This window comes from Meles meles, chromosome 7 (genome assembly GCF_922984935.1).
Source record: "Meles meles chromosome 7, mMelMel3.1 paternal haplotype, whole genome shotgun sequence".
NCBI lineage: Eukaryota > Metazoa > Chordata > Mammalia > Carnivora > Mustelidae > Meles > Meles meles.
The window spans coordinates 21,340,149-21,366,327 of NC_060072.1; the positions used below are offsets into that span (position 1 = coordinate 21,340,149).

Sequence of the window (26,179 nt, forward strand, 5' to 3'; positions counted from 1 at the left end):
TTTCTGTATCAATTAGGGTTTCATTAGAAAAGTACAACTATTATTAGTGATATAGAATAACAGGATTTTTAAAATAGAAATTTACCTTATATGATTTGGGGAGCTGGTAAATAAGTTTAGTTAAGGCTGTAGGCCAAAGTTATTGTAAGTCAGTAGGACCAGCAGTTGGGTAAGTGGGAAGTGACAGAGAGAATAAGGACACACTGGAAGCCACAAGGACAAATGGAACTCATGAAGACAAACAGGAATTTGCATCTGTCTCTCACTTTCTCTAATGTCAATGATGTGGGTGGCTTACAGCAGGATCTGACACCCTTCACCATGGAGCTACACATGCACCTGGGCCCAGCACTCATGGAATTTGAAAATAAGAGATATTGAAAAAGATACTGAAGGAAGAGGCTTAGCAGCTGCTTTATACCAATGAGTTGAGACAGCAGATCAATGACAAGCTGTGTGAGATTCAATAGTGCATGGCTACGCTGCACCATCCTTCAGAGTACACTATTTTACCTTAGTCTTCCAAATATTATGCCGGTGTCTTTTGTGGCAGCTCTTAAAATGGGACCATGAAGAGATGAGAACTTCAGGAAACTTAGCTCCAGCTTTGTACTGTGACAGTATAAAAATACCACACCTATAATTGTACTTTAATTTATGAAGATATTTAAAATACTTTGGATATAGCTCTTGGCCTTAGCGCCATCTTCTTGGAAACCTCCGCTCCATGAGAGCCAAGTGGAGGAAGAAACGAATGTGCAGGCTGAAGCCTAAAAGAAGAAAGAGGAGGCAGAGGTCCAAGTAAACTGCTAGCTTGTGCACCCATGGAAGCCACAGAAGCAGAAATAAAGAAATCCAGAGGCCAGGGATGCTGGTATAAATTGTTGGACAGCATCCCTACTTTCTGGAGCTTGATTCAATGGATCTAGAACATCCATCGCCATCTGATGACAAGGATCATTTTTGAGAGACCCACCTTGCTTTTACCAAAACAGCCCCTTTTGGTCCGCTGCCCTAGAACCATGACTTTCAGGACTAATTCTGTTTTCATTTGTGGCTAAATGTAACATATGTACAATAAATCATCTCTACTGCTCTCTTAGCTGAAGAAAAAAAGTTTTCTGGATATAAAATTTATTTTCTAATATTTAGATTTCTGTTGATCAACTTTTTTGTTGCATTACGTCTATAAACATTTTGTCCTAGACAGTTTAAGAAAATTTTATGAAGGGGCGCCTGGGTGGCTCAGTGGATTAAGCCGCTGCCTTCGGCTCAGGTCATGATCTCAGGGTCCTGGGATCGAGCCCCGCATCGGGCTCTCTGCTCTGCAGGGAGCCTGCTTCCTCCTCTCTCTCTGCCTGCCTCTCTGCCTACTTGTGATCTCTCTCTCTGTCAAATAAATAATAAAATCTTTAAAAAAAAATTTTTTATGAAGCTCTTTGTTGAAGAATGAATTGGGGTTTTCTCCTATAAAAAGTAGTATAAAACTTGTCTGTGTTGAAACACACTTGCCATATGCTGGCCCATTCACCCATATGAGCCAATTCCTTTGAATATTTTTGCGATGTTTTTCAATTATTTGTTCTGCATCCAATTTTACTCCTAACCAAATGGAAGGCATTATTTCTGTATAAGGTTTATAAATCAATGGAAGGATTTGAGATGATGATAGCAATATGAACTCAATCATGTTATATACAGTATATTTTTATTTAAAATAATCCCAAAACATGGTCTCACAAATTGCCTCCCTTAATGTTAGAATTATTCAGAATTAATTGACAACAAGTTTCATATTTAATATTTTAAGCCCCAAATATTTTTAGTATATTATCAATATATTTTTAATTTAAATTCACTTAACCAACATATAGTACATCATTAGTTTCAGATATAGTGTTCAGTAATTCATCAATAGCATATAACACCCAGTACTCATCACATCACATGCCCTCCTTAAGGCTCATCACCTACTTAACCCACCACTCCATCCACCTTCCCTTCAGCAACCCTCAGTTTGTTTCCCAGAGTCAAGAGTCTCTCATGGTTTATCTCCTTCCATGATTTCTTCCATTCAGTTTTCCCTCCCTTCCCTTATGATCCTCTGCACCATTTCTTATATTGCACATATGAATGAAACCATATGATAATTGTCTTTCTCTGATTGACTTATTTCACTTAATACCCTCCAGTTCCATCCACATAGATGTCGATGGTATTTCTAGATTTCAATTTGATAGTTAGCAGATAGTCTTTTTGTATAACTTCTATAGTATTGTTTCATGTGGTATCACTGAGAAGTACCATTATAGGAAAGGATAATTAAAGGAAGGTTTTTATGTTTTATAAAGTTGCATAAAATGACAAGGTTTTTTCTCTTTAAAGAAAGGCTATTTTAATGGGACCAGGGAGGGAGCAAACTGTAAGAGACTCAATCTCAGGAAACAAACTGAGGGTTGCTGGAGGGGAGGGAGGTGGTGGGATGGGATGGCTGGGTGATGGACATTGGGGGGATATGTGCTATGGTGAGTGTTATGAATTGTGTGAGACTGTTGATTCACAGACCTGTATGCCTGAAGCAAATAATACATTATATGTTAATAAAAAAGAAAAAGATGTCAGTGGTAGGTATTCATCCTTTCTGATGGCTGAGTAATATTCCATTGTATATGAAACACATCTTCTTTATCCATTCATCTGTTGATGGACATCTCAGCTCCTTCCACAGTTTGGCTATTATGTTTCCGTAGTGTAGTGGTTATCACGTTCGCCTCACACTGTTTAGCTATTATGGACATTGCTGCTATGAACATTGGGGTGCACATGCCCCCTCAGATCACTACAACTGTATCTTTGGGATAAATACCTAGCAGTGCAATTGCTGGGTCATAGGGTAGCTCTATTTTTAACTTCTTGAGGAACCTCCATACTGTTTTTCAGAGTGGCTGCATTCCCACCAACAGTGTAAATAGTGCTGGGAAAATTGCACAGCCACATGCAGAAGAATGAAATTGGACCATTTCCTTACACCACACAAAAAATAAACTCAAAATGGATAAAAGACCTAAATATGAGACAAGAATCCATCAAATTCTGTGCTATGGTGAGCTCTGTGAATTGTATAAGACTGATGAATCACAGACCTGTACCCCTGAGACAAATAATACATTATATGTTTTTAAAAAATCCTAGAGGAGAACACAGTCAACAACCTCTTTGACCTCAGCCACAGTAACTTCTTGCGAGACACTTCTCTGAAGGTAAAGGAAACAAAACCAAAAATGAACTATTGGGACTTCATCAAGATGAAAAAGCTTCTGCACAACAAAGGAAACCATCAACAAAACTAACAGGCAACCTATGGAATCAGAGAAGATATCTGCAAATGACATATCAGATAAAGAACTAGTATCCAAGATCTATAAAGAACTTATCAAACTCAACACCCAAAGAACAAATAATCCAGTCAAGAAATGGGCAGAAGATATGAACAGACATTTCTGCAAAGAAGACATCCAAATGGCCGGAAGACATGAAAAAATGCTTCACATCACTTGGCATCAGGGAACTACAAATCAAAACCATAATGAAATACCACATTACACGAGTTAGAATGGCTAAAATTAACAAGACAGGAAACAACAAATGTTGGTGAGGATCTAGACAAAGGGGAATCCCATTATCAATGGTATTTCTTAAAGAGAATCAATATATTAATTTCTTAACATAATTCCCTGAAATTAATTAATTTCTTAATTCTCTGACTTTATTTCAATTATTTTCAATTTCTCTGATTCTCTCTTTAGTGTAAGCAGCAGAATGACAACTCAAAATGACCATGATTTGATGTATTCAACAAGAGTTCCACTGGTAAAATCAGATCATACATCTCCCAACCGCCTCACACAGATGAATAAGTATTGAGAAAAACAGAAGAGTAAACACTGAGTTATAAACTATTAGAAATTAATAAATATTAAGTCCACTGCTTCTAATCTGCCCTCTTGTCATTTTTCTTCTGGTTTTAATTATAAGGTAGACAAGTCTTAAATCAAACTTTGGAGAAGTAGGAAAAAAAATTGTACTGACTTAAAAAAAATAATCTGGCAAGGGACTCCTGGGTAGCTCAGTGGGTTAAGCCTCTGCTTTCAGCTCGGGTCGTGATCTCAGGGTCCTGGGATCAAGCCCCACATCGGGTTCTCTGCTCGGCAGGGTGCCTGCTTCCCCCTCTCTCTTTGCCTGCTGCTCTGCCTACTTATGATCTCTCTGTCAAATAAATAAATAAAATCTTAAAAAAAATAATCTGGCGAGATCATGATTGATTTTATTATGTAGAGGAATGTAAAATACATACAAATAACATGTTATTTAAACACTCCATTTTAACAGAATATCCTCCATGTGTTTCATTCTAACAACAACTGATGACTAATAAAAATGAGATTCTGGAATAGTTTTCCACTTGCATCATTTGGAGAAAAAAAAGTCTCTAAGGGCTTTCTGATGTTTTTTTATAAACACAACACTGATTATACATAACTGATACGACTCTAATATAATGGTTGGCAATCTCTGACTAGCTTCTAATTTCCTAACAAAATGCTTGTATGGAGACTGTATTATTAATTTCCATTTACTATCCATTCCACATTCATACAATGCTTTCAATAAATCTTCTTCTAAAGTTTCAAGCAGGTGCCTCTAAGTTCCTTGTTGTAAATGCAATGAAATAATGAAATTATTATTCACCCAAAATAAGGGAGGATGTTTCCCCCTGGAAAACAGCTGTAATGTGTTGGGCTACAACTGGACTATAATTCTCAGTGAGGAGCAGGGCTCTGTTGGCAAGGGGAGTCAACTTTTGGATTCAGGAGCCTTTGAACTTTAAACGGGGGTATAAAAAGACAGCTCTGATTGAAGAGATGAATAAAAGGGTTAGCAGGCAGCTGGTGAAATTCTGTGAGAAACAATGTATCATTCTTCAAATTTTTCAAAGAAAGTAATTGGATTTTTCATGAGACCTAGTAATGGGTAGAGTTCTCCACTAGAGTAGAGCAGGAAGTAAAATCCAAAAGGTCCATAAAAGTTAGGCATGCACAGACATCCAAGAGCCTAAGGAGTGAGGATAGGAAATCAGGAATTCTCTGAAGCTGTGGACAGGACATTGGTCATGAAATTAGAGATGATGGAGGAAAGAGTTGGAACTAGTTTAACCTAATTTTCAAGGGATAGTTATGCTAGTTATTTCGTTATTGTCTCTTAATTTAAAACCCATTCTCATGTACTCTTGTGTTCTGCAAACCTCATTACTGCTTTGCTCTCAGGTCTTCATTAGGATCTCTGGATAGAGGGCCCCGGAGAGAGTGCACTTCTTCCCCTATGCTTCTTCAACCTGGTATGGCAGTTTGTTTTAGAAGCAGTGGCTGAATCCAGTTTGCAGTTTTTCTAATATGCAGAATTTATTGTTTTCCTTCAGACACATCAGCACCAACCAGCTGGTTGCCCTCCTAATAGGTCTGGGTCCTTGTCTGAGGTCAGAGATAACAGCATCAGCTCTCTTCTCATGGGCTGTTTAAGCTGAGGGGAGAGTGGCCCTCCTGTAAGCTATTTGCTGTGATCATGGCAAATAAGGGCACATCAATGGAGTGCAAAAAAAAAAAAAAAAAAAAAAAAAGCTTAGTAAGAATACCACAACAGAGGTTCTGAGAATGGGTCTTTCTTGAGATATGAGAGAATCAGAGAGGATTTGCTGATGGAGAGTGTTCCTGTCTGTCCAGGTTGGGCATATTTGGCTGCCTTAGAAGGAACAGTTTGATTCTAGCCTCTTGTCTCCCTTCCCCTCTCTAAATAATCAGGCCAAGCAAAGAAGCAGTATCTCTCAAAGGGGCTTTAGAATAAATTACTCCTAAATCTGTAGGCTTATGGCTCGTGGGCCAAATCCTACCCGCAGCCTGTACGGCCAGTAAACTAAGAATACTTTTTACATTTTTAAATAGTTGAAAAAAATAAAAAGAAGGGTATTTTGTGACACATGAAAATTATACAGAATTCAAAATTCAGCATCCATAAATAAAGTTTTATTGGATCACAGCCACACTCATTCATTTGGATGTTACCTATGGTTACACTCATGCTACAACAGCAGAGTTGAGTAGTGTGACAGAGACTATGTGGTCCACACAGCTGAAAATGTTCTATGTACCTTTACAGGAAAAAGCCTTGCTATCGGAAAAAGACTAAAGTAGAAGATGAAGTGTAAGGAGAAAACAGATTGGGATTAGCCTTGGAGAAGATGAGTTAAGATGCTAAAAGTGGATACTGTGTTCTTGTGTCTTCTTAGCTGCCCCTCTGAGAGATTGTGTAATAGGTTTATCAGAATGTTAGCTATTTTCCTCAGAAGAAAATAAAAAGAGATGGTGAAAATTTATTGGAATTTCAGGGGACTCCTCTCTGAGATAACTAGTTTGAAGTGGAGACAAGACTACATTTTTCAGTGGGCTGTGTGCTGGGTCACTCTTGGGGCACACAGGTTTCCAAAAGTAGTAGACATAGGCATGGTGGCTCTGAGAGAGGAGGAAGGTGATGACAGAAAAACAGGATGGTGATGGAATGCTGTGTGGTATGAGCATCTTGGGGAAACCTTTATTTTTCCTTATCAAACTTTCCTAACAGGGAAGAAATTTCTCCTGATCTTTCCAAGAGGGAGTTGTATTACACTGAACACTTTTGGTTTCTTTCCCTACTTGTATCTACTGGAACGCTTTTACCAGTGGCTGGGGTTACAGTGCTTTCAAAACAAGATACAGGTTCAATTGTGGCTTTCTTATTCTCTTGCCATGCCTGTCTCATGGCTTACTAAAAGGCAGTGGGCTTTTCTCTGCTTTCTACCCCAAGATGGTGAGCATACTTGGATCAGGACCTGTCTCAGAACGCTTTCCAAAGGGAGTCTGGAAACCTATCCCTCTCTCTAGTCCTTTGACTCCAATGTGAGACAAGCTTTAGCTCGGCCTGGTATATGAAATCAAATTTGTAAATTTGTAAACTTTCTCCACAGACAAGTCTCAGGATGCAATTTACAGATAGCTAATTCCTAGTCTCATTTTCAGTCTAGTTTTAGTAGCAATCCCCACACTTTGTGGGATATTAGATACTAATTGACTCAGTAGAATATGGGTGATTCACATTCCATGGCCTTCAACACTCATGACCATAAATTTAGAATGCAAACATCATGATACATTTAGTGTTTGGATTTCCTCAGGAAGATGACAAGTGGCAAAGTTTATGCTAGGTAGATATAGGAGACAAACTTAAATGTAATGTAGAGAGCAAGAACTTGGCTTCTGTTCAGTTGTCTAGTATCTTCATATTCTGTAAGCTGGAATTGTTGACTTCTGTCCCAGAGCCCATCATAATAGCCCCAGATATGCAGAGCTCGAAATAAAGTAGATACTTTCCAAACCCACTACGTTAAATCACAGGGTTACCCTATCTTAGATCAGTTTACTTTATAAGGATATTATTTTCCTCACTACAAACAAACCTTGGTGCATGGTTCTAAACTGATCTGGATTCATGTTCTTTCATTTATTTTATATTTCCAAAATCTCTCTGTGTGTGTGTGTGTGTGTGTGTGTGTGTGTGTGTATACTTGCTTTGTCTCTCCTTTCTACTTTTAACTCCTAGTCCCTTCTTTTATTAATCAACCTCAATATGTACATATGTACATTGGAGCAGTAATTCTCAGCTTGCCCAAAGGTATAGAATTAGATCTGTATATTTTAGAATTTAAATAAGAGATTCAGGGGCACCTGGGTAGCTCAGTTGGTTGAGCGTCTGCCTTTGGCTCGCGTCATGGTCTCAGGGTCCTGGGATCGAGCCCTGCATCGGGCTCCCTGCTTGGCGGAGCCTGCTTCCCCCTCTCTCTCTGCCTGCCTCTTTGCCTACTTGTGGTCACTCTCTCTCTGTCAAATAAATAAAAAATCTTAAAAAAAATAAAGTAAGGGATTCAGAAGTTCTGCAGGAATTACGTTATTACTATTGTATTATATATCTAAAATACATGATATCATATATTATAATAATATATATTATCTACCTCACAGAATACATATCATGTACCTATAAGAAATAAAATGTGGATTATGTTATCATGTACTAGGAATGATACTAGATTCTTTGTCTCATTTAATCCTGACTAGTATGTATATATATGTGCACATGTATAAAACATATATACAACAGTATATGTACACAATGACATGTATCAACATATATATAACAAGTGTGTGTGTATATATATACACATGCAATATGATATATGTCATATATATATATAAAATGAGAAAAAGACTAGTATCATTCCTGGACCATAATATGCATTTACTACTCTTGTCAATACTGTTCACTGAGAATACTAAAGATAGACTTAATTTTTAATTTTTAAAGATTTTATTTATTTATTTTACTGAAAGAGAGAGAGAGAGAGCACACAACAGAGAGCACAAGCTGGGAGAACAGCATAGGGAGCAAGAGAAGCAGGCTCTCACCTTAGCAGGGGGCCTGATATAGGGCTTGATCCCAGGATCCTGGGATTATGACCTGAGCCAACGGCAGATGCTTCACTGACTGAGCCACCCAGGCATCCCAGTAAAGATAGATTTTTATGGAAAATATTTCAATTAAAAAAATGGAGGATATTTTTATTTTTGTAATTAAAAACGAACAGAAATTGATCTCAAATCTATCTCACTTGATTTCTAGCTTCAACTATGCATATAATTTAATGGACTAAGTCCATATTTCATCATATGCATAAATTGTTAGGACTGTAAAGGCCAATGGAGACTATCAGATACAACTTTTGAATTTTACTATGTGCAAATTGAGATGTGGCCTGTTTAAATGGTTCCCGAGATTTTCAGGTTTTTTCCACTTATACACAGATACAAACTATTTTGATGAAATCTGGATGTTTAAAATTTTTTTTTTGCCTCTTCAGATTTTTGGAAGAATGCTTTCACTTTTAATTTGCATTTAGTTTCTATGCATTCAAACCTCTGTCCTCTTTGACAAGAAGCTATGATATAAGTAAAAACAAGGCATTCAGAGTTGTAAAGCTGACTCTGAATATAATAAACCACCAGAGTGCCTGGAACTGTGGAACTGGTTCTTAGAGTTAACCATTACTAATAGTTTTCCCAATGGGGTTGATTTCTGATAATAACTCATTAGCCATGATTAAATGTTCCTTGTGAAAACTTGAGGGTGATTTTTTAGCTCTAACCAACTGACTACTTATCGTATTCTGAGAAAGGTGTTTTGCTTGGGTAGAAACATTAGGAAAATGGAAGAAAGAGTTCCTTGGCCATTTTCAAAATGAATTCAATAGCTCTTTACTTTGTTTCTTTAACCGGTTTGCTAGTCTCATTATGTGAAGGATCATATTATTAGCACATATAATGTCATCTTATCATTAGAGCAGATTCTAAAACAAAAACAAAAAGCCACACTAGGTCAAAATTTCCTTCAGTAAACTTCCTATAAATAATCATAATTTACCTCCTACTTTGAACCAAATGAAATCTCAAAACACTGAATTCCATGAACATTTAAAAAACTATATTTCTCCCCCCCAATCCCAAAACAACCTGAGGGTTTTGAAGGGTCAGGGGTGGGAGGCTGGGGCAACCTGAGGGTTTTGAAGGGTCAGGGCTGGGAGGTTGGGGGAACAGGTGGTGGGTAATGGGGAGGGCACGTTTTGCATGGAGCACTGGGTGTTGTGCAAAAAGAATGAATACTGTTACTCTGAAAAAATAAATAAAATGGGAAAAAAAATAAACTAATTAATAAAAAAACAAAAAAAACCTATATTTCTGTTATTTATCTCTGCATGTGTTATAAGTTTTCCCCAGTTATTTATTTAAAATCTCTGCCTATAGCAGGCAGCTCTGGATTTGAGTCTGGGTTCAGTTACATTCTAGCCGCATACTGGGCTAACCTGTTTGTTCAGCTATAAGGATAAAAATGGTACCTGTCTCATGGAATTGTTATGAAGGTTGAGAAAACAGATGGAAAGCATGTGGCAAAGTGCCTGGCATATAAGGACCCGTTCAGCAATGTCTGTGGTAATTACTGTCAGCCCATTTTACCCTTTCATAGGGGCAGTAAAGTGTATTGGGAAGAACACAGGCTCTACAGAGGATCAGTTCTGGGGTGCAGATCTGACCTACCACTTACTGTGTGCGGCATCTTGAGTAATTTAATTAACCCTTTCCAAACGTATAACCATTTCCAAAATGGATATACGTTGGTAATACCCAGATCACTGAGTTGTTGTGAGGAAAGTGCCTATTATGACCCTTTTCTCACAGTCGATATTCAACAAGTACACATTTATCGTGTATTCCTAGGACAAGGCAAAGAAAGCACAAGGTATCACAGTAAGTTTCAAAAGCAAATAAACCAGTGCTTCCTACCATGGGCAAGGAGAGAAAAAAATGGAAGAAACTTAAGCCAACCATGCACAATGCACTGCTGATGATATTTATGCAAATTAAAAGTGGGTCTCTAATCCATGTCCATTTATATTTTTCCCAGTGTGCGTGTGGAGGAATTTTCAATTAGAGCCTTTTCCCTGATATTTTTAGACGTCAGTTGCTCTCCAAAGCCCAGCTGAAATGTGGGGCTGATTAAAGACTAGAAAAGCTGGAACGGTCACAAACTCTACAGTGGCCAGAGCCACCGAACTAGGATAAAACACACCTTTCTAACCAAGGGTAGCTCTCCTTCGTCTCGCGGAGGTAAGCGGAAGGGCGAAGCGGAGGTCAAGTTGCCAGGACAGAAGCGACCGCAGAAGGGTCCCTTCCCAGCACCACCAGCTTCGCCATCCCCGTCATGGAGGATTTTCCTCAAGCTTCGTGACTGACCCGAGGCGTGGCGCCCGCGCCGGCCCCGCTGACGAGGAGTCACCGCGACCGAAGAACTCCAGACCTCACACGGTTAAACCTCCCCCAAGGAGACTGGAGGAGGGAGGAGGGAGGGTCCCCGCCCACGAAAACGAAGATAATATCATCCCGGCGCCCCGCCCCCATCCCGGGCCGGCCTCCTCCCCCGTTCTCTTCACCCCCTACCCCCGCCACTCCCCCCTCCCGACTCGGGACTGACCCACTGGCCGCACCTGCCCGCGCGCACACGCCCCCCGCACGCCGGCCGCCACGCGCGCCAGGCCTCAGAGCCGCCGCCGGCGGACCCCGGCGTCCTCCCGCCAGCTCTGCCTCAGCCCCTGCGCCGCCGCCGCCGCCGCCGCCCTCGGCACGCGCCTGCCGCGGCTCGTTCGCACCGCCCTGTCTCTGCGTGGACCAGGGCCGCTTGAGCCGCAGACGCCGCGCTCCTCTCCGTCGCGGGCCGCGAACGTCGCCGCCTAACCGCCGAGCCCGCCGGGCGCGGAAGCTGAGGAGAGTCGGGACCCGGCGCGAGGGTGCGCGGGCCGCCGCCGCCGTGGTTGTTCGTTGCGCTCAGGCTCGGGCGAGTACTGTCTCCGCCTCCTCTTCCTGCTACCTCCTTAGTCCTCAGCATCCTCCTCGCGCTCCTTATAAGCACCCCCTCACGCCCCACCCTCGGGAGCGAGGCCTCGGGAATTCAGGGGAGTGGCTGTGGGGACGCGTCGCGGCTCCCGGCTCGGCCAGCCCCTCTTCCTAGACATGGTCTGATCCCCATTGTAAAAGCTGCGCCCCGAAGAGGAGGACAGTGGTGTTCCCGGCTTGGGGCTGCAGGAATCGCTTCGTGCTGAAGCTCTTGCATTATTTTAGGGTGGGGCGGAGAGGGCCCTGGATTTTGGGAAGTGGGGGTGGGCGGGGAGGAAGACCGGGGGGGTGGGGGGGAAGGACTCTGTGAGGGAACCGGTGAAAGACTATGGGGAAGGACCAGGAGCTGCTGGAAGCTGCCCGCACTGGAAATGTGGCTCTGGTGGAGAAACTCCTGTCTGGCAGGAAAGGAGGGATCCTGGGCGGTGGATCCGGACCCTTGCCCCTGTCTAATCTGCTAAGGTAAGGACGGGAACCAGCTCTGGGATGGCATACCTCGTTTTGTATTGTGATAGATCCGTTCTCATTCTCAGAGTTATTGCACCTGGTGGCTGCCAGCGATTCATTCTTAAATTAGGCAGGAAAACAGACTGTGTGTGTGGAGAGGAGGCATGAGGCTCCTAGTCAGATTGATGCCTTAGATTCTTTGAGTAATTTGAAAATAGCCTTCCATCAATGCGTCAGTAGCTACTTTTCTCCGAGCTATGGTGCAGAACTTGTACATGTACTAGTGTTGCTGGAAGAAAATTGGTGTTCCACTCGCTTTTCACCAATATTTATTATGTATTTTCAGTGTCGAACCCAGCCTTTTTTGTCTATTTGAATGAAATTGGTAGAGAAGCTATTGCGTGCATCCAGTTACCCTGCAAAAAGCAACAGCCTTTGGTTGCTGTTACCTTCTCTTGCAGAAGGCATTTGCTGTGCTGTGGGTTATGATCCCACAAAATGAAGCAACCGAACCTTCTGATGAGATGTCACCAGTACAGGGTATGTGTAAAACTTGATGAGGCAGGTGAGGCAGCCCCAGCAGTACTTCCAGTTACCTGGACACAGCAGAGTGAAACTTGGTTAGTAGGATGACGGATGTCAGGTCGGGATCAGGATGGTGTATATGGAATATAGTAGAGGCCTTTTAATATGAAGATGTTGCAGGTGAGACTAATATTGCTTGGAGACTCTTAAGATGACATTTAAAAAAATGTCAAGGTCTTTATTCAGCAGGTAGTACCTTAGAAATAGCTGGGTTGATTTGCATGTTGGAAAAACTATGAACTTAAAAGTTGAATTGATGGACGAATTAAATAAGAGGGAAGAAGCCTGAAGAATATTCATTAGGTAAAATGCAAGGAAAGCTCTTTATAAAATTATGGCTATTCACTTTGCCCTGGATATTTTTGGAACCATCAGTCTTCCTTGGAAGCATCATATCTTCACCCTAGAACATCTCTTAAGCTACCCAACTGTACTTGTAAAAATTTAAAAAAAACCAAGTGATTGTCTTGGCTTTTAAAAACTCCTGTGCCACTCTTGACAAGTGTTTAATACAGACTGCTGGATGATAACATTGTGTCCTTTACTCAAATTCTTATATGTTGTAGGGGTCAGGCAGTGCAGTTAATTACAATATTGGCTAATAGAGAAAATGAAAACATCTGTATTAGAGTGAAATGAATTTACTTGGCAAATAGTTGATGGGATTTTAAAAAGCTCCATATGTGATCATCTATACTTGTTAATAGTGACATTTTACTGGAATGATGGTTCACATCAGATCAGTGAATATGGGACTTATTTTTTGTTGATCTTAGAAGTGATGACTTGTGTGTGTACTCGTGTTGAGTAATTTTCAATTTAAAATGCAAATAGTTTACATATTTCAGATTATGGCTCTGATAATTACCCTTAGTCACAGGTAATTTATATAAAAGCAGTTTATCTGATTATGGTTTTAAAGTTGCAGATAAAATAAATATGTTTATTAGTTGACTGAATTAGTTGTAAAAGTGTTTATGGCTAGAAACCTGTATTTTGAAAGAGGTTTGTAAGTAATCAGTTCCTTTGGAAAAACACTAAGGAATTCTTTGAGAACAGTGAGAACTTCCGTTAATGTTACTGAGATAAATGGTATTTTAAAAAGCCCATCTTTGTGATAGAAGTTAAAAGTAAACATCTTTTAAATACTTTCTCAGTTGTGCCATTAAAAAAAAAAAAAGATAGATGGCAAATTTTAGGAATTGAGATAAAATTTCAGAATTGTAACCCACTGCACAATTCTTGATTAAAAGGTTTTCCCTTTTGCTCGTTTTGTCAGGTGAGAATGGTAGCTCTATAACAGAAATGTGCCTAAAAAACAAAACTAAAAATCACTGGAGTAGTTTGAACCAAGTTGTAAAAGTTAAAATCAAAACCAGTAATCTTTAAACTTGAATCTATCTCATACAAAATAAACAACTAAAACAAAATCGCTGAAGAAAATCAGGGTTTAAATTGTATTCTTTGGATGATCCTTTGCATAAAATGAAATTCCCAAGAAGGCACATTTAATTGTTACTTTTTTTCACAAATGATTGTCATCAGAAATTTATTTACAGAATAATGGACAGTGTGGCCTCTTCCTCTTCAAACATAATGACACTTCAACAGTTTTAAATACTTTGGGGGGCGCCTGGGTGGCTCAGTGGTTTAAGCCTCTGCCTTTGGCTCGGGTCATGATCCCGGAGTCCTGGGATCGAGCCCCGCATCAGGCTCTCTGCTCAGCAGGGAGCCTGCTTCACCCCCTTTCTCTGCCTGCCTCTTTGCCTACTTGCGATCTCTGTCTGTCAAATAAATAAAAAAAAATTAAAAAAAATTTTTTTAAATAACTTTGGAATAAATTGCAGAATGGATTTGCCACTACCTCCTCCCTGCCTTTATTACTGGTGTTGTGTAGTAATAGTGTCAGATCCTGTGCTAAATGCTTATGCATATCATCTCATTCAGTTCTTATATCAGCTTTAAGTGGCTGAGCCTCAGTTCACAGAAGGACTGAAGAGTTAGGAAGATTAAGGACTTGCCCAGGGTCACTTAATTATCAATGGCAAAAATTTGAAGTTATGTGATTTAAATTTGCATTTTCACATCTTAAAGTCTTATTCATTGACTCTGTTGGAGTCACAAAAATTTAAGATACATGGCGTAGTCTAACCAGAACTCTTTTTTGCTGTGAATAATTTGATTTGAAAATCCTTAATTTCTTTCCTAAATTACAAAAAAAACCACCCAACAACAAAAAAACCCCCTCATGACTGCCCTTTGAGGGATCACTAGATAAGAACCTTTCTTTTTCTTTCTTTTTTTCCATTTTATTTTATTTTATTTCTTTTCAGTGTTGCAGAATTCATTGTTTATGCGCCACACCCAGTGCTTCAATATGTGCCTTCTATAATACCCACCACCAGGCTCACCCAACCCCCTACCCCCCTCCCCTCCAAAACCCTCAGTTTGTTTCTCAGAGTCCACAGTCTCTCATGGTTTCTCTCCCTCCAGTTTCCCCCAACTCACTTCTCTCCATCTCCTCTGAAGATGCTTTTGTTGACATATTGCCTACTAAGGGAGCAGTAGCTACCTGATGGGGAATTAGGTATGCTTGGGTGCATTTTCAGCAAAAGTAAGAATGATCTTCAATAAGTATAAAAATCTCTCTAAGTCTCACTGTCCTATTCTATAAAATGGGAATAGTAATGGTACCTATCACATATTTGTAAGAAGTGAAATAGAAAGAAATGAATGCAAAGCATTTACCACATTGGTGGTTATCATTAGTGTTATTATTTCTCACACAGCTTTAAAGCACTTGACTCTGTTTCCTAAGATCTTGATTACTAAAGTTTTGCTTCATAATGGACATAGAGTAAATTTCTTTAGTACAATTTCCATTAGAATTATGGAATATGCAAATAAAATGGGGCCATTTATTCAACTTTTGACCTAGAGGAACATCTTTTACCTGTTAGTTATTCTAGTGTTAGTCTAGTTAGTTATTCTAACTGTTAGTTATTCTAGTTAGTTATTCTAGTGTTAGTTATTCTAGTTATTATTATTGTTATTTATAGTTAGTTATTCTAGTGTTGTAAAACCCTTAAATGACTAGGCCCATTCCGGGTTTTTTGACAGCTCTAATTAAAAAAATTATCCTTATATTGAGCTGAAATCCTCCTCCCTGTAATGTTCAACAGTTGGTACTAGTTGGCAATGGAGTGTAGGTGAAGTTATATTTTCATGGTTCTCACTATTCTCTTTTTATTTATTTGCATATTCTCAAAGTCTACAGTGACTCTCGTAAAAGTGATGAGCAGAAATGAACAAAATGCACCAATATCAGTTGACCAGAGTAAATATACTGGGACTTGATACACTGTTGAATTAAAAACAAAAAAACAAAAAACAGGTTACAAAATAGCATTTGTAGTATGAGCCTATATTTTTTAAGAAAATATAAGCATTTGTGAAAATTTATAATGTGTATCAAGAAGTCCGGAATGATAAACACCAAAATGTAAAAAGTTGTCTTCATCTTTGAGATGGAATTGTGGGTGATCTTTATTTTCTTTTTGCTTATTTACATTTTTCAGTATTCTAAAAATGAACATGTGTTATGTAATCAAATAGCAGCTATTTAAAACATCATACAGTGAAATTATTATTTTTGTTATTGATTTAAGATGTACCTTAATACAGGTCAGTTTTACTGAGGTATATAATGACATTGGCTTACATTAAGCAGATACTTAAAGCTTCCAGGTATTTTTGTCAATGACTTGTGAAGCGGTGGTTCTCCTATCATACTTGTAGAAGTGTTGATTGAACTTGAATTATTCCTATTACATTTATTCTTGCTTTAGCCTATACTTATAATCTATCTAGGTCTTTTTGATTCTTGAGTCTATCTTCCAGCATATTAACTTTATCCTCTGCATCATCTGTAGACTTAATAAGCATGTTTTCTTTAATTGGAATTCAACCACGATGATATATCCCTAAAGAAACTTTCTTTAGCTTACTATGAATTTAAAAGTAGCAAACTTTATACATGGTATTTCTACCAGCATTGAAGCCACTTAATAGAAATCTCATTCAGCTACTTCTAATATACCTGTGAGAATATTTTGAGTTATCTTATCCATTGCTCTTCTGAATTCATGCTGTGTCCTGTGTACGATATTCCTTTGATATATCTCTAGTATTAAGTCTATAAATTCCACCTAAATCAGGCTACTTTATTATAGCTTGTTTACAGTGGTGAACCATTGATGATGGCTAGTACTGATGCAAATTCCTTCTTCTCCCTTGTACCTAATTCTTCTGGGTCTGAATACTTATACTCAATTAAAATGTCTGTTATGACCTCTGTCTTTTTGAAATTTCAATAATGTCCCAACATTATCTGTTTATACTTACTGGTTTGAAAATGATTCTCACTAGAGATGATAGAAACAAAATAGAAGTTGGGAAGAATCAGATTCTTGGCATTGTTAGATATCACAGGAAATCCTCTTGTGGACTAAAACCACCCACAGTTTTAGTTATTCTGTCAGAGCTTATGGTTATATTATCTGTTATAGAAGTGAACTTTTTATGCCTCTCTTCTTTTTTTTAAACTTAGTTGAAAGAGACATTAATATTTTCCCTGGTAAATACCTCTTCGTGTTTGTTTTCAGTTACATCTCTCTCTCATCCACCCCTTTTGTCTTTAAAGAAATCTGAACTCCTTAGAGCTCGAGTACTCAAATTGAATTACCTCCTTCCTTTTCTCTCTCCACATTATACGTGAAGTTTCATTTTATTTAACATCTTTCATGAGACAGCTGCAAAATCTTTTAGTGTCTTCCTTTGACACAATTACCTTTTAATCTAAAAAAAAATTCGTATTTAGAATGTATATTGAATCATTTCTTAGTGAGTCTAGATTAAGAATTAATAAAGCAATAAAAAAGTTTTACATCTCAAATTTACTTGATTTTCTTAAAAACTCAAAGGATCACATGTAAAGCATATTATAAATTCTTGTTGAACATAAAGAGTCCAGTTTTTTGGGGTGCCTGGGTGGCATCTGCCTTAGGCTCAGGTCATGATCCCAGGGTCCTGGGAAGCAAGAAGCCTGCTTCTCCCTCTCCCACTCCCCCTGCTTGTGTTCACTCTCTTGCTGTGTCTCTCTCTCTCTCAAATAAATAAATAAAATCTTAAAAAGAAAAAAAAAAAAGAATCCAGTTTTCAAGACCCCCATGTGAAAAAGTAGATCTATGAGCAGTAGGGGAAAATAGTCTCTACTCACCAATGACATGTAAACCAGAGAGTTTACAAATTTTTCAGATTTATGATTCAGTTCATGTAGTTTTTGGTGATGGGTACAAGGAGATAAGAGGCAACTCGGAAGTGTTGTAATTTTACAACTATTTGGGCAATTGTAGTTATTGGGACTCTGATAAGGTACTCACTTTCAGGGAAACTGCATTGGTTAAGTGGAATAAATCACAAACAGAGCAGTTAAACTGCATGAAAATGTTATATCTATAAAAATAGTCAAGTTGCAAGTGGGTTATCTATTTTAGATAGTAATGATGTTTGAAGGGGTGATTGCACCATTATGTTCAGGGAGCTGTGTCTGCCAGAGTGAACAGTGCCAGCTGCATGATGCGGAGTGAAGAGAAAGGAGAGGGAATTTTGTTATTGATCTCTTCTCTACTAAGCTATGTTTTCAGCTCCCTCATCAAAGCAGTGAGACTGATGTGTAGCAGGGAATTAGGACAACCAGCCAGTGACTACTACTCACCCTGTCCATTCTTACATTGCCTAATCCCTACTGTATCTTAGTGTATTCTTCAGGTCATGGAAGGGTAGAACAGATCTTCACTGACATTAATGCAGAAGCTTACAATATTCAGCATTGCCTCTATTGACTTTAGCAATTTAACCTCTCAGGTGACAGTAAATACAATTTGATTTGTTCAGTTGTGTACTGAAATAATTTGATTATGTATTTGATATAATTTTGGAAAATTCTTTCAAGGAGCCTATTATAGAACATTTATCGTGTGCATTTAACGAGAAATGGGAGCTGACTATAATTCAAATCAGGGGTTAGAAAAAACTAATTTTAGTCTACCGAACCTGAAGTTTTTTTTTTTTAACATTTAATGCATTTCAGTGTGTCTTTGGTTCCATTTTGAACATATTGCAGCGTAGCTTTAGTTAATTAAAATATGAGTTTTGATTATTCATCAAAGAATATTTTATATTTTAAAAAGAAGGAATTCACAGAGAGCATTCATCTGTGTTCCATTTCTTTCTCATGTGTGTGATGACATGGTCAGCTACACCATATGGTAGGCAGAGGCACAATGCCAGTGAAAAACTCAGTGAATTTTCCTCTATAACACAGATCTAGGAATTCTTCTTAGAGTCCAGTTTTCTTCCTTTGCATCTGTAGAACAGGAAGTGAATTCTTCATTTGTGTTAAACCTGGGAATGGCATGAAATTGTGCGACATTTGAGTGTGAATCAGAATATATGGTTAAAGGATAATTTTTGTTTTTGTCAGTCTCTTCGGCAGTCTGTAAAGAGTGTTCATCTCTGAATCTGTTTCTTAGAGATAGTGCTTCCTTTTTTAATAGTGTGTCTTCATGAATTATTTTATAAAATGGAGCTTTGATTCAGTTGTGTTGTAGTTATTTGGGTTCTACTGTCTTGCAGAGAAGCTTTATTTAAAGTGGTTAATTACTTCTAGTTAAGTGAACTGAGATAGTTGGCCTAGACTTGTCACCATTCTTTGATCAAATTGAATCAAATCTTGACTAATAGATGTAGGCATAAACAGCTAACCTAATTTCTTGCAGCCTTCTTGATATTTCTGTTCCCCAGACCACATTTCCTTTAACCCTTCCTGCCCAAATCTCTTTTTCTATAAAGAAAACCTCTTCTCCATTTTAATTACTACAAGTTCAGCCTGGCTCTAGTTTTTGTGCCAATTGTACCTCTCCTAAAGGGAAACCAATTTTGTGTGAGGAGTAGAGTTGGGAAGGGCTGTGTAGTAAGACATAGATTAAGAAGAACAAATGTTGGGCTTTCCTCATGTCTAGTTTCCTGCCTGCTTTGGTGTTAATTTCTCCTCTAACTTCATGGATCAGTGCTCTTGTAACTTACCTAACTTTATCCTGCCTCCAAATACTATTTGTGGGAGTTGAAATGTGATTGCAGAGGTTTTTAGGAAGAGGAAACTATTTTAGTATTTTCATTTAAAGAGCAAACAAAACTTTAGGCCCAAATAGTAATGCTTTGGAGCTCTTGTTAGCAGGGCTGATGAAGTGAATTTTGCCAGATTTGCAAGAGAGGTTGGTTAAAGTTGGTCATTTATTTTTCCTTCTTATGAGGTTGATGCTGTCAAAAGACAAAGGGATTTGACTGAAGACATGAGAAATGGGATGGCATAGGGCTGGTGCTGCAAAAGCCTTTTCTTTTTGCTGTTTATTTGGTCCCTAGAACTTTTTATTGGTATCTGTTATAGTAACACACCTGTCTTAGATATCAGCTTGTGGTATGTTGTTTGCCTATTTCCAGAAGTTATTCCTTAGAGGTACATATTTATTGTATAATCAAAGATGACAGTATATGGAATAGAATTTTATAAGAGCTTTGACATCTATTGTAGTTTGAGATTCAAATTCTTTTAAATGCATTTTCTTGTTATTTGAAACTTCAGTATCTAAGTTATTCCATAAATGTATGTTTTACTGTACAGGGAAGACATTTGAAGTTATGGCCCCTGGATCCTAATTTCATCCTTCCACATTAAACTTTACTTTTTTTCTTTTCTTTTTTTGGGGCTAAATTACTATTTAGCCACATTGAGTCCTTGTTTAGTACCTCTAGTTACTAATCTGCTTTTTTTTTTTTTAAGATTTTATTTATTTATTTGACAGACAGAGATCACAAGTAGGCAGAGAGGCAGGCAGAGAGAGAGGAGGAAGCAGGTTCTCCACGGAGCAGAGAGCCCTATGCGGGGCTCGATCCCAGGACCCTGGGATCATGACCCAAGCCGAAGGCAGAGGCTTTAACCCACTGAGCCACCCAGGCGCCCCACTAATCTGCTTTTTAAATGTCTTATGTATCATATAAATATGCTATGAATATACTAAATATAGTGTCTTTTGAATATATAAAAAACTACTATATTTACTTACAGAATTATCCCTGTTTTGTATAGCTATTTTACTGTTAGTATAGGACAGAGGAGTGAGTGGGAGTGTGTTTGGGATGAGCAGCAGGAATTATGCAGAGATGTTCTTTGGCATGGTAAATTCCAGTAGTTGGGTACTCTAGGACAGAGTTGTTTCTTCTTTATTTGATTTGACTAATGACCAGAGTGATCTGTCACTCTGAAGTTTGATAAAAGCTTTGAAGACATAATCAGAGAAGGTGAAGAATTATGAATAATGATTAAAGTATTCATGTAAGTTTTTTTTTACTGGTATGTTTTATGCTATGTATTAGGATATTTTTAGACCAAGTCTTATTAATCAATAAGCCAACCACTCTCCAACTAACCCAACAAGTCAATCAGGATTTCATAGGGAACTGACATCCAAGAACAATGATAACAAAGAATTATCTCTCATTGTTATTTACAAATATTTCTTTCTTTCCTTTTTTTTTTTTTTTTAAGATTTTATTTATTTATGTGACAGAGAGAGAGAGATCACAAGTAGGCAGAGAGGCCGGCAGAGAGAAAGTGGGAAACAGACTCCCCGCTGAGCAGAGAGCCCGATGTGGAGCTCCATCCCAGGACTCTGAGACCATGACCTGAGCCGAAGGCAGAGGCTTAACCCACTGAGCCACCCTGGCGCCCCTACAAATATTTCTTGAGTACATTGTGGATTCTAAAATTGAATGAGATCCTCTCCACCTAACCCCAAGTATTTGTAGAATAATGGAACAGGTATGTCAACAAAGAGTTAAAGTAGTACAGTGTGATATTTATTGTAATGGAAGTACCAAATAATGCGATAGGAATGTGAAGATAGAATTATTTAATTCTGTCTGGGAGGCGTAGTCAAGGGAAACTTCAGATAAGAGGTGATTCTTGACTCTTACTGGATGAATGGGAGTGTGCCAGGCAGACCATCTGAGGGAAGGGCTTTTCTGGAGAAGGAATAATATAGTCAATAGTAGTATGTGAAAATGTAGGATATAAGTTGGAGTATTGTAAGTAGTTTGGTATAGAGCATGGGTAAGAGGCAAGTCTGAAGATGAAGGACTTTTGTGCTACACTAAGGATTTCTAACTTAATCCTGAAGAGCATGGTGATCCATTGACTTTTTCCCCCCTCAAATTTTTGATTTGTTACTTATTCATTTATGATGATAACATGACTCTGTTCCAAATAATTAGGTAAAATGAAAGAAATCACCCTTAATTCTATTGCTAAGACCCATTTGTTCCTATGTATGTTTAATATAATTGTTATTAGATAAAGCATACATTTTGAATCCTGAATTTTTGCCTTAATAGTATATCATAAATTTTTTCAGTGTTATTACAAAGACTTCATAATAGTATATTTAATGGCATCATTAAAATATCCCATTAGGGATATCTGGGTGGCTCAGTTGGTTAGGTGTCTGATTTTGGCTCAGGTCATGATCTCAGGGTCCTGGGATCAAGCCCTACATCTGGCTCCCTGCTCAGCGGGGAATCTGCTTGTCCCTCTCCCTTTGCCCTTCACCCCTGCTCATGTTCTCTCTCTCTCTCTGCAAATAAATAAAATCTTTAAAAAAATCTCACTTAGTGCAGAATTTTCATAGACTTCCTACACCAGAATCAACCCTGTGGTTGTTCGTTTGTTTGTTTATTTATTTCTTTATTAAATTTTATTTATTTGTTTGACAGAGAGAGATCACAAGTAGGCAGAGAGACAGGCAGAGAGAGGGAAGCAGGCTCTCGGCCAAGCAGAGAGCCCGATGCGGGGCTCGATCCCAGGACCCTGAGATCATGACCTGAGCCGAAGGCAGAAGCTTAACCCACTGAGCCACCCAGGGGCCCCCAACCCTGTGGTTGTTTGTTAAATATGGGAGTTTCTTGGTCTCACCTTGGACCTACTGGGTGAGAATTTCTGAGTAAAAGTTTTGGGAATATGCATTTCATAAGCTTCCCTAGGTAATTGTTATATACACTAACGTGTGAGAACCACAGATCTGGTGTATTTATCTTTACTTAAATATTCTTTTAATGTAGATACTTGGATGATGTTATTTTATTTATTATTATTATAGGTAGTGTAGTAGTATTATGATGAACATTATCATAGAAACCACATTTGTCATAAATTATATTCCTGGGATAGATTTCTAAAAGTGGAATTGCTGTTATTATTATTATTTTTTTAAAAGATTATTATCTTTTATTTATTTGTCAGAGAAAGAGGGAGAGTGAGCAAGCACAAGAAGGCAGAGGCAGAGAGAGAAGCAGGCTCCCCGCCAAGCAAGGAGCCCAATGTGGGACTTGATCCCAGGACCCTGGGATCATGACCTGAGTGGAAGGCAGTGGCTTAACCGACTGAGCCACCCAGACGTCCCAATTGCTGTTATTATTAGTGTCCCAAATATTATGCCAATTGCTTTACATGCTTTGTATCCAGTCTTCACAACAGTCCTGAAAGATATTTATTGTTAGCCTCATATTTATACATAGGGAAAAAGGGCAGAAAAATTGAGTAACTTGCCCAAAGTTACAAAGCTAGTAAGTGACAGGAGCAAGATTCAAATTCAGGACTTTCTAATCCCTGAATATCTTTTTATTGTGCCATATTACTTCCTTATTCCATAGTGATCAGTGTTTCTCCTGGGTTAAAATGTGAAAATATGAGTATGTTTCCAGGAACAAAGAGAAAATACATTTTCTGCAAAGTTACACTGTAATATATTTAGTTCACACCTAATTTTCAATTATTTTTGTTTGTGCTCCTCATGTGCTTTCACATTATAGGCAGTATTTTGTTTACATTTGTTTATTGAAAGCACATGAGTGATAAGCTGGATTTAGTGTTAAAATAACTGAAGATGTTTTAGGATATTTGTCAGTCATCATTTTCTTTTTTTTTCTTTTTTAAGATTTTATTTATTTAGTTGAGCAGAGAGCCCTATGTGGGGCTCGATCCCAGGACCCTGAGATCAGGACCCAAGCTGAAGGCAGCGGCTTAGTCCACTGAGCCACCCAGGCACCCCAAGTCAGTCATCATTTTCGCTTTAAAAACACGGTGGGACTGTTTTATCCAAAATTTTGTGGGTGCATAATGGTATCTAACTCTTCTGTAGTCTTCAAAGGTAGTTTAATAACCTGTCCATGCATGCCAAGTCTCCAGATGGGTGTGATTTATTTTTCCCTATTTCTTCCCTCTCATGAAAAGGAGGAAAATATAGTATTTACCATAGTTTTCATTTAATTTCATTTAACTTTTTGATTCATTTGTTCAAGCCAATAAATCTGAGCTCTTAGTTTTAACTGTTTGCATTGCTAACTGAAGGATCTTGTCAAGTCTAGTGTTAGGGTCTGTAGAAAAACCAGGAAACCAGTCAGTTTGTCCTTAGGACTTTCTCATCCCCTGTTTTTGTTCTCCTCTGTCCTTTTGCTAAGCCTTTGTTCCTTTCTTGTTCTGAGACATTCTTTGTCTTTCTTTTTTTTTTTTAACCAGAAACCCAGAATTCTCATTCAGTTTTATCATGTGCAAATAAAAAGTTTTCTAAATTGCCCCTTATTTCCTCATGCCGTAGGTGTCCATTTTCAGCAACCGTAAATGGTATGGTAGAAAGAAGCAACAGAATGTAATGGAAGAAGTCAGAGTCTTGAGCTGGAATGAAAATTCTGCTGTTGAATGGGCATTTGGCCCAGGTCAGGTTATTTAACTTCTTTGGACCTCAGTCTCCTGATTTAGAAGTGAGGATGATATCTGTCTTGTAAAGTTGTAAGGATTAAAGAGAATTTATATTAAATATCTAGCACAGGGCCTGTCATGTAGGAGGAACCCAAAATGTGTGTTTTTCTTTGTTGTTATTATTACTGAGGCATTGTGGCTGTCTAAGGAATAATTGTATAAATTTCATGAATGTCTTTATTTGAGTGAACTATGGGATATTTGCATTTTAATATGTTAAATTATTTAGGTACATTGTCTTAAGTTAAATCTTTAATGGTGTAGGCACCAACACAGGCCACTGGGGGTGATATATTTGCTTAGTCTTCCTCTGATCTCAGAGTTAGTGATTACTTTTTTCTGCCTACTTTTAGGAATAGTACCGGTCACCAGATATTTAGCATTAGTTTGTTATCGCCTACATTTTTCACAAAGCTAATTTGAGCACACAGAGATTGTGTTCTGCTGGAGTTGTGCATGCTGTGTCATATATAATCCATGAGGTTAATGGTTTTCTAATAAGCTTATCATTGATATTTTCTTTATCTGGCTTTTTTTTTCTTTTAAAGATTTTATTTATTTATTTGACAGAGAGAGATCACAAGTAGATAGAGAGGCAGGCAGAGAGAGAGAGAGGGAAGTAGGCTCCCTGCTGAGCGGAGAGCCCGATGCGGGACTCGATTCCAGGAACCCGAGATCATGACCTGAGCCGAAGGCAGCGGCTTAACTCACTGAGCCACCCAGGTGCCCTTTATCTGGCTTTTTAAAGCATTTTTCATTGGCAAATATTTTGAGGGTGTGTACTATGTATTCAGCATGGTGATGGTACTTTGGAGTATAGAAAATAGATTCTCCCCTCTAGGCAATTTGCAGAAGTTACACACATGAGATGATAGCTAGCTATATAGTAGTTTCTAATTTCATAGAGTATAAAAGCTCACAAAGTAAGCTTTTTCTTCTGATCAGTCCAGTGTCAACATTTGGCTTCCATCTTCCGTTATATATATGAACTAGATCTGACCATGAGTCAGGTTTAAGAAATTCTTTAATGGTTGGGGCTAGAACTTTAAGAAAACTAATTTTGATTTTTAAATAATCACATAGTTGTGGAAAAGCTAGTTTTGTTGAAGTTAACTTTTTTCCTTTGAACCACCTGAGAGTAAGTTGCCAACCTGATGCCCTGTCATCTCAGGATATTTTAGTTTGTATTGAGTTTGTATTTCCTAAAGCAAGGGTATTTCCCTATACAACCACAATACAACTACTAAAATCGGGAAATTAATATTGCTACATTCAACCATTAGACCCCATTCAGGTGTGGGCAGTTGTCCCAATAATGTGCTTCACTGGAATCCAGTTCAGAATCATATTCAGAAACATAAGAACCTTCTTAATGTTCTTCTGTGTGGAAGAGTATCTCAGTCTTTTCCTTGACTTTTATGATCTTGACACTTTTTAAGATGATAGGCCAATTATTTTGTAAAATGTCCCTCAGTTTGGGTTTGTCTGTTTTTTTCTTAGGATTAGATTCACATTGTTCTCATGTTTGGCAGGAATATCACAGAAGGATGCTGTGTTCTTTTCACTGCATCCTATCAGGGGTTACATGATTTTGATTTGTACAGTTGCTCATAATGTTCACTTTAATCACTTG

The 26,179-nt window shown here is 38.3% G+C and overlaps 1 protein-coding gene across 12 annotated transcripts in view; it reads left to right on the plus strand.

Moving 5' to 3' along the window:
* The first annotated feature begins 11,913 nt into the window (after positions 1-11,913).
* The window catches only part of ANKS1B (ankyrin repeat and sterile alpha motif domain containing 1B), a 1,113,728-nt gene continuing 1,099,462 nt past the window's right edge, over positions 11,914-26,179 (plus strand). For all 12 annotated transcript variants that reach the window (XM_046012089.1, XM_046012090.1, XM_046012088.1 and 9 more), the window contains exon 1: positions 11,914-12,047. In XM_046012089.1, coding sequence (XP_045868045.1) covers positions 11,914-12,047 — 134 coding nt within the window. The remainder of the gene's footprint in view (positions 12,048-26,179) is intronic.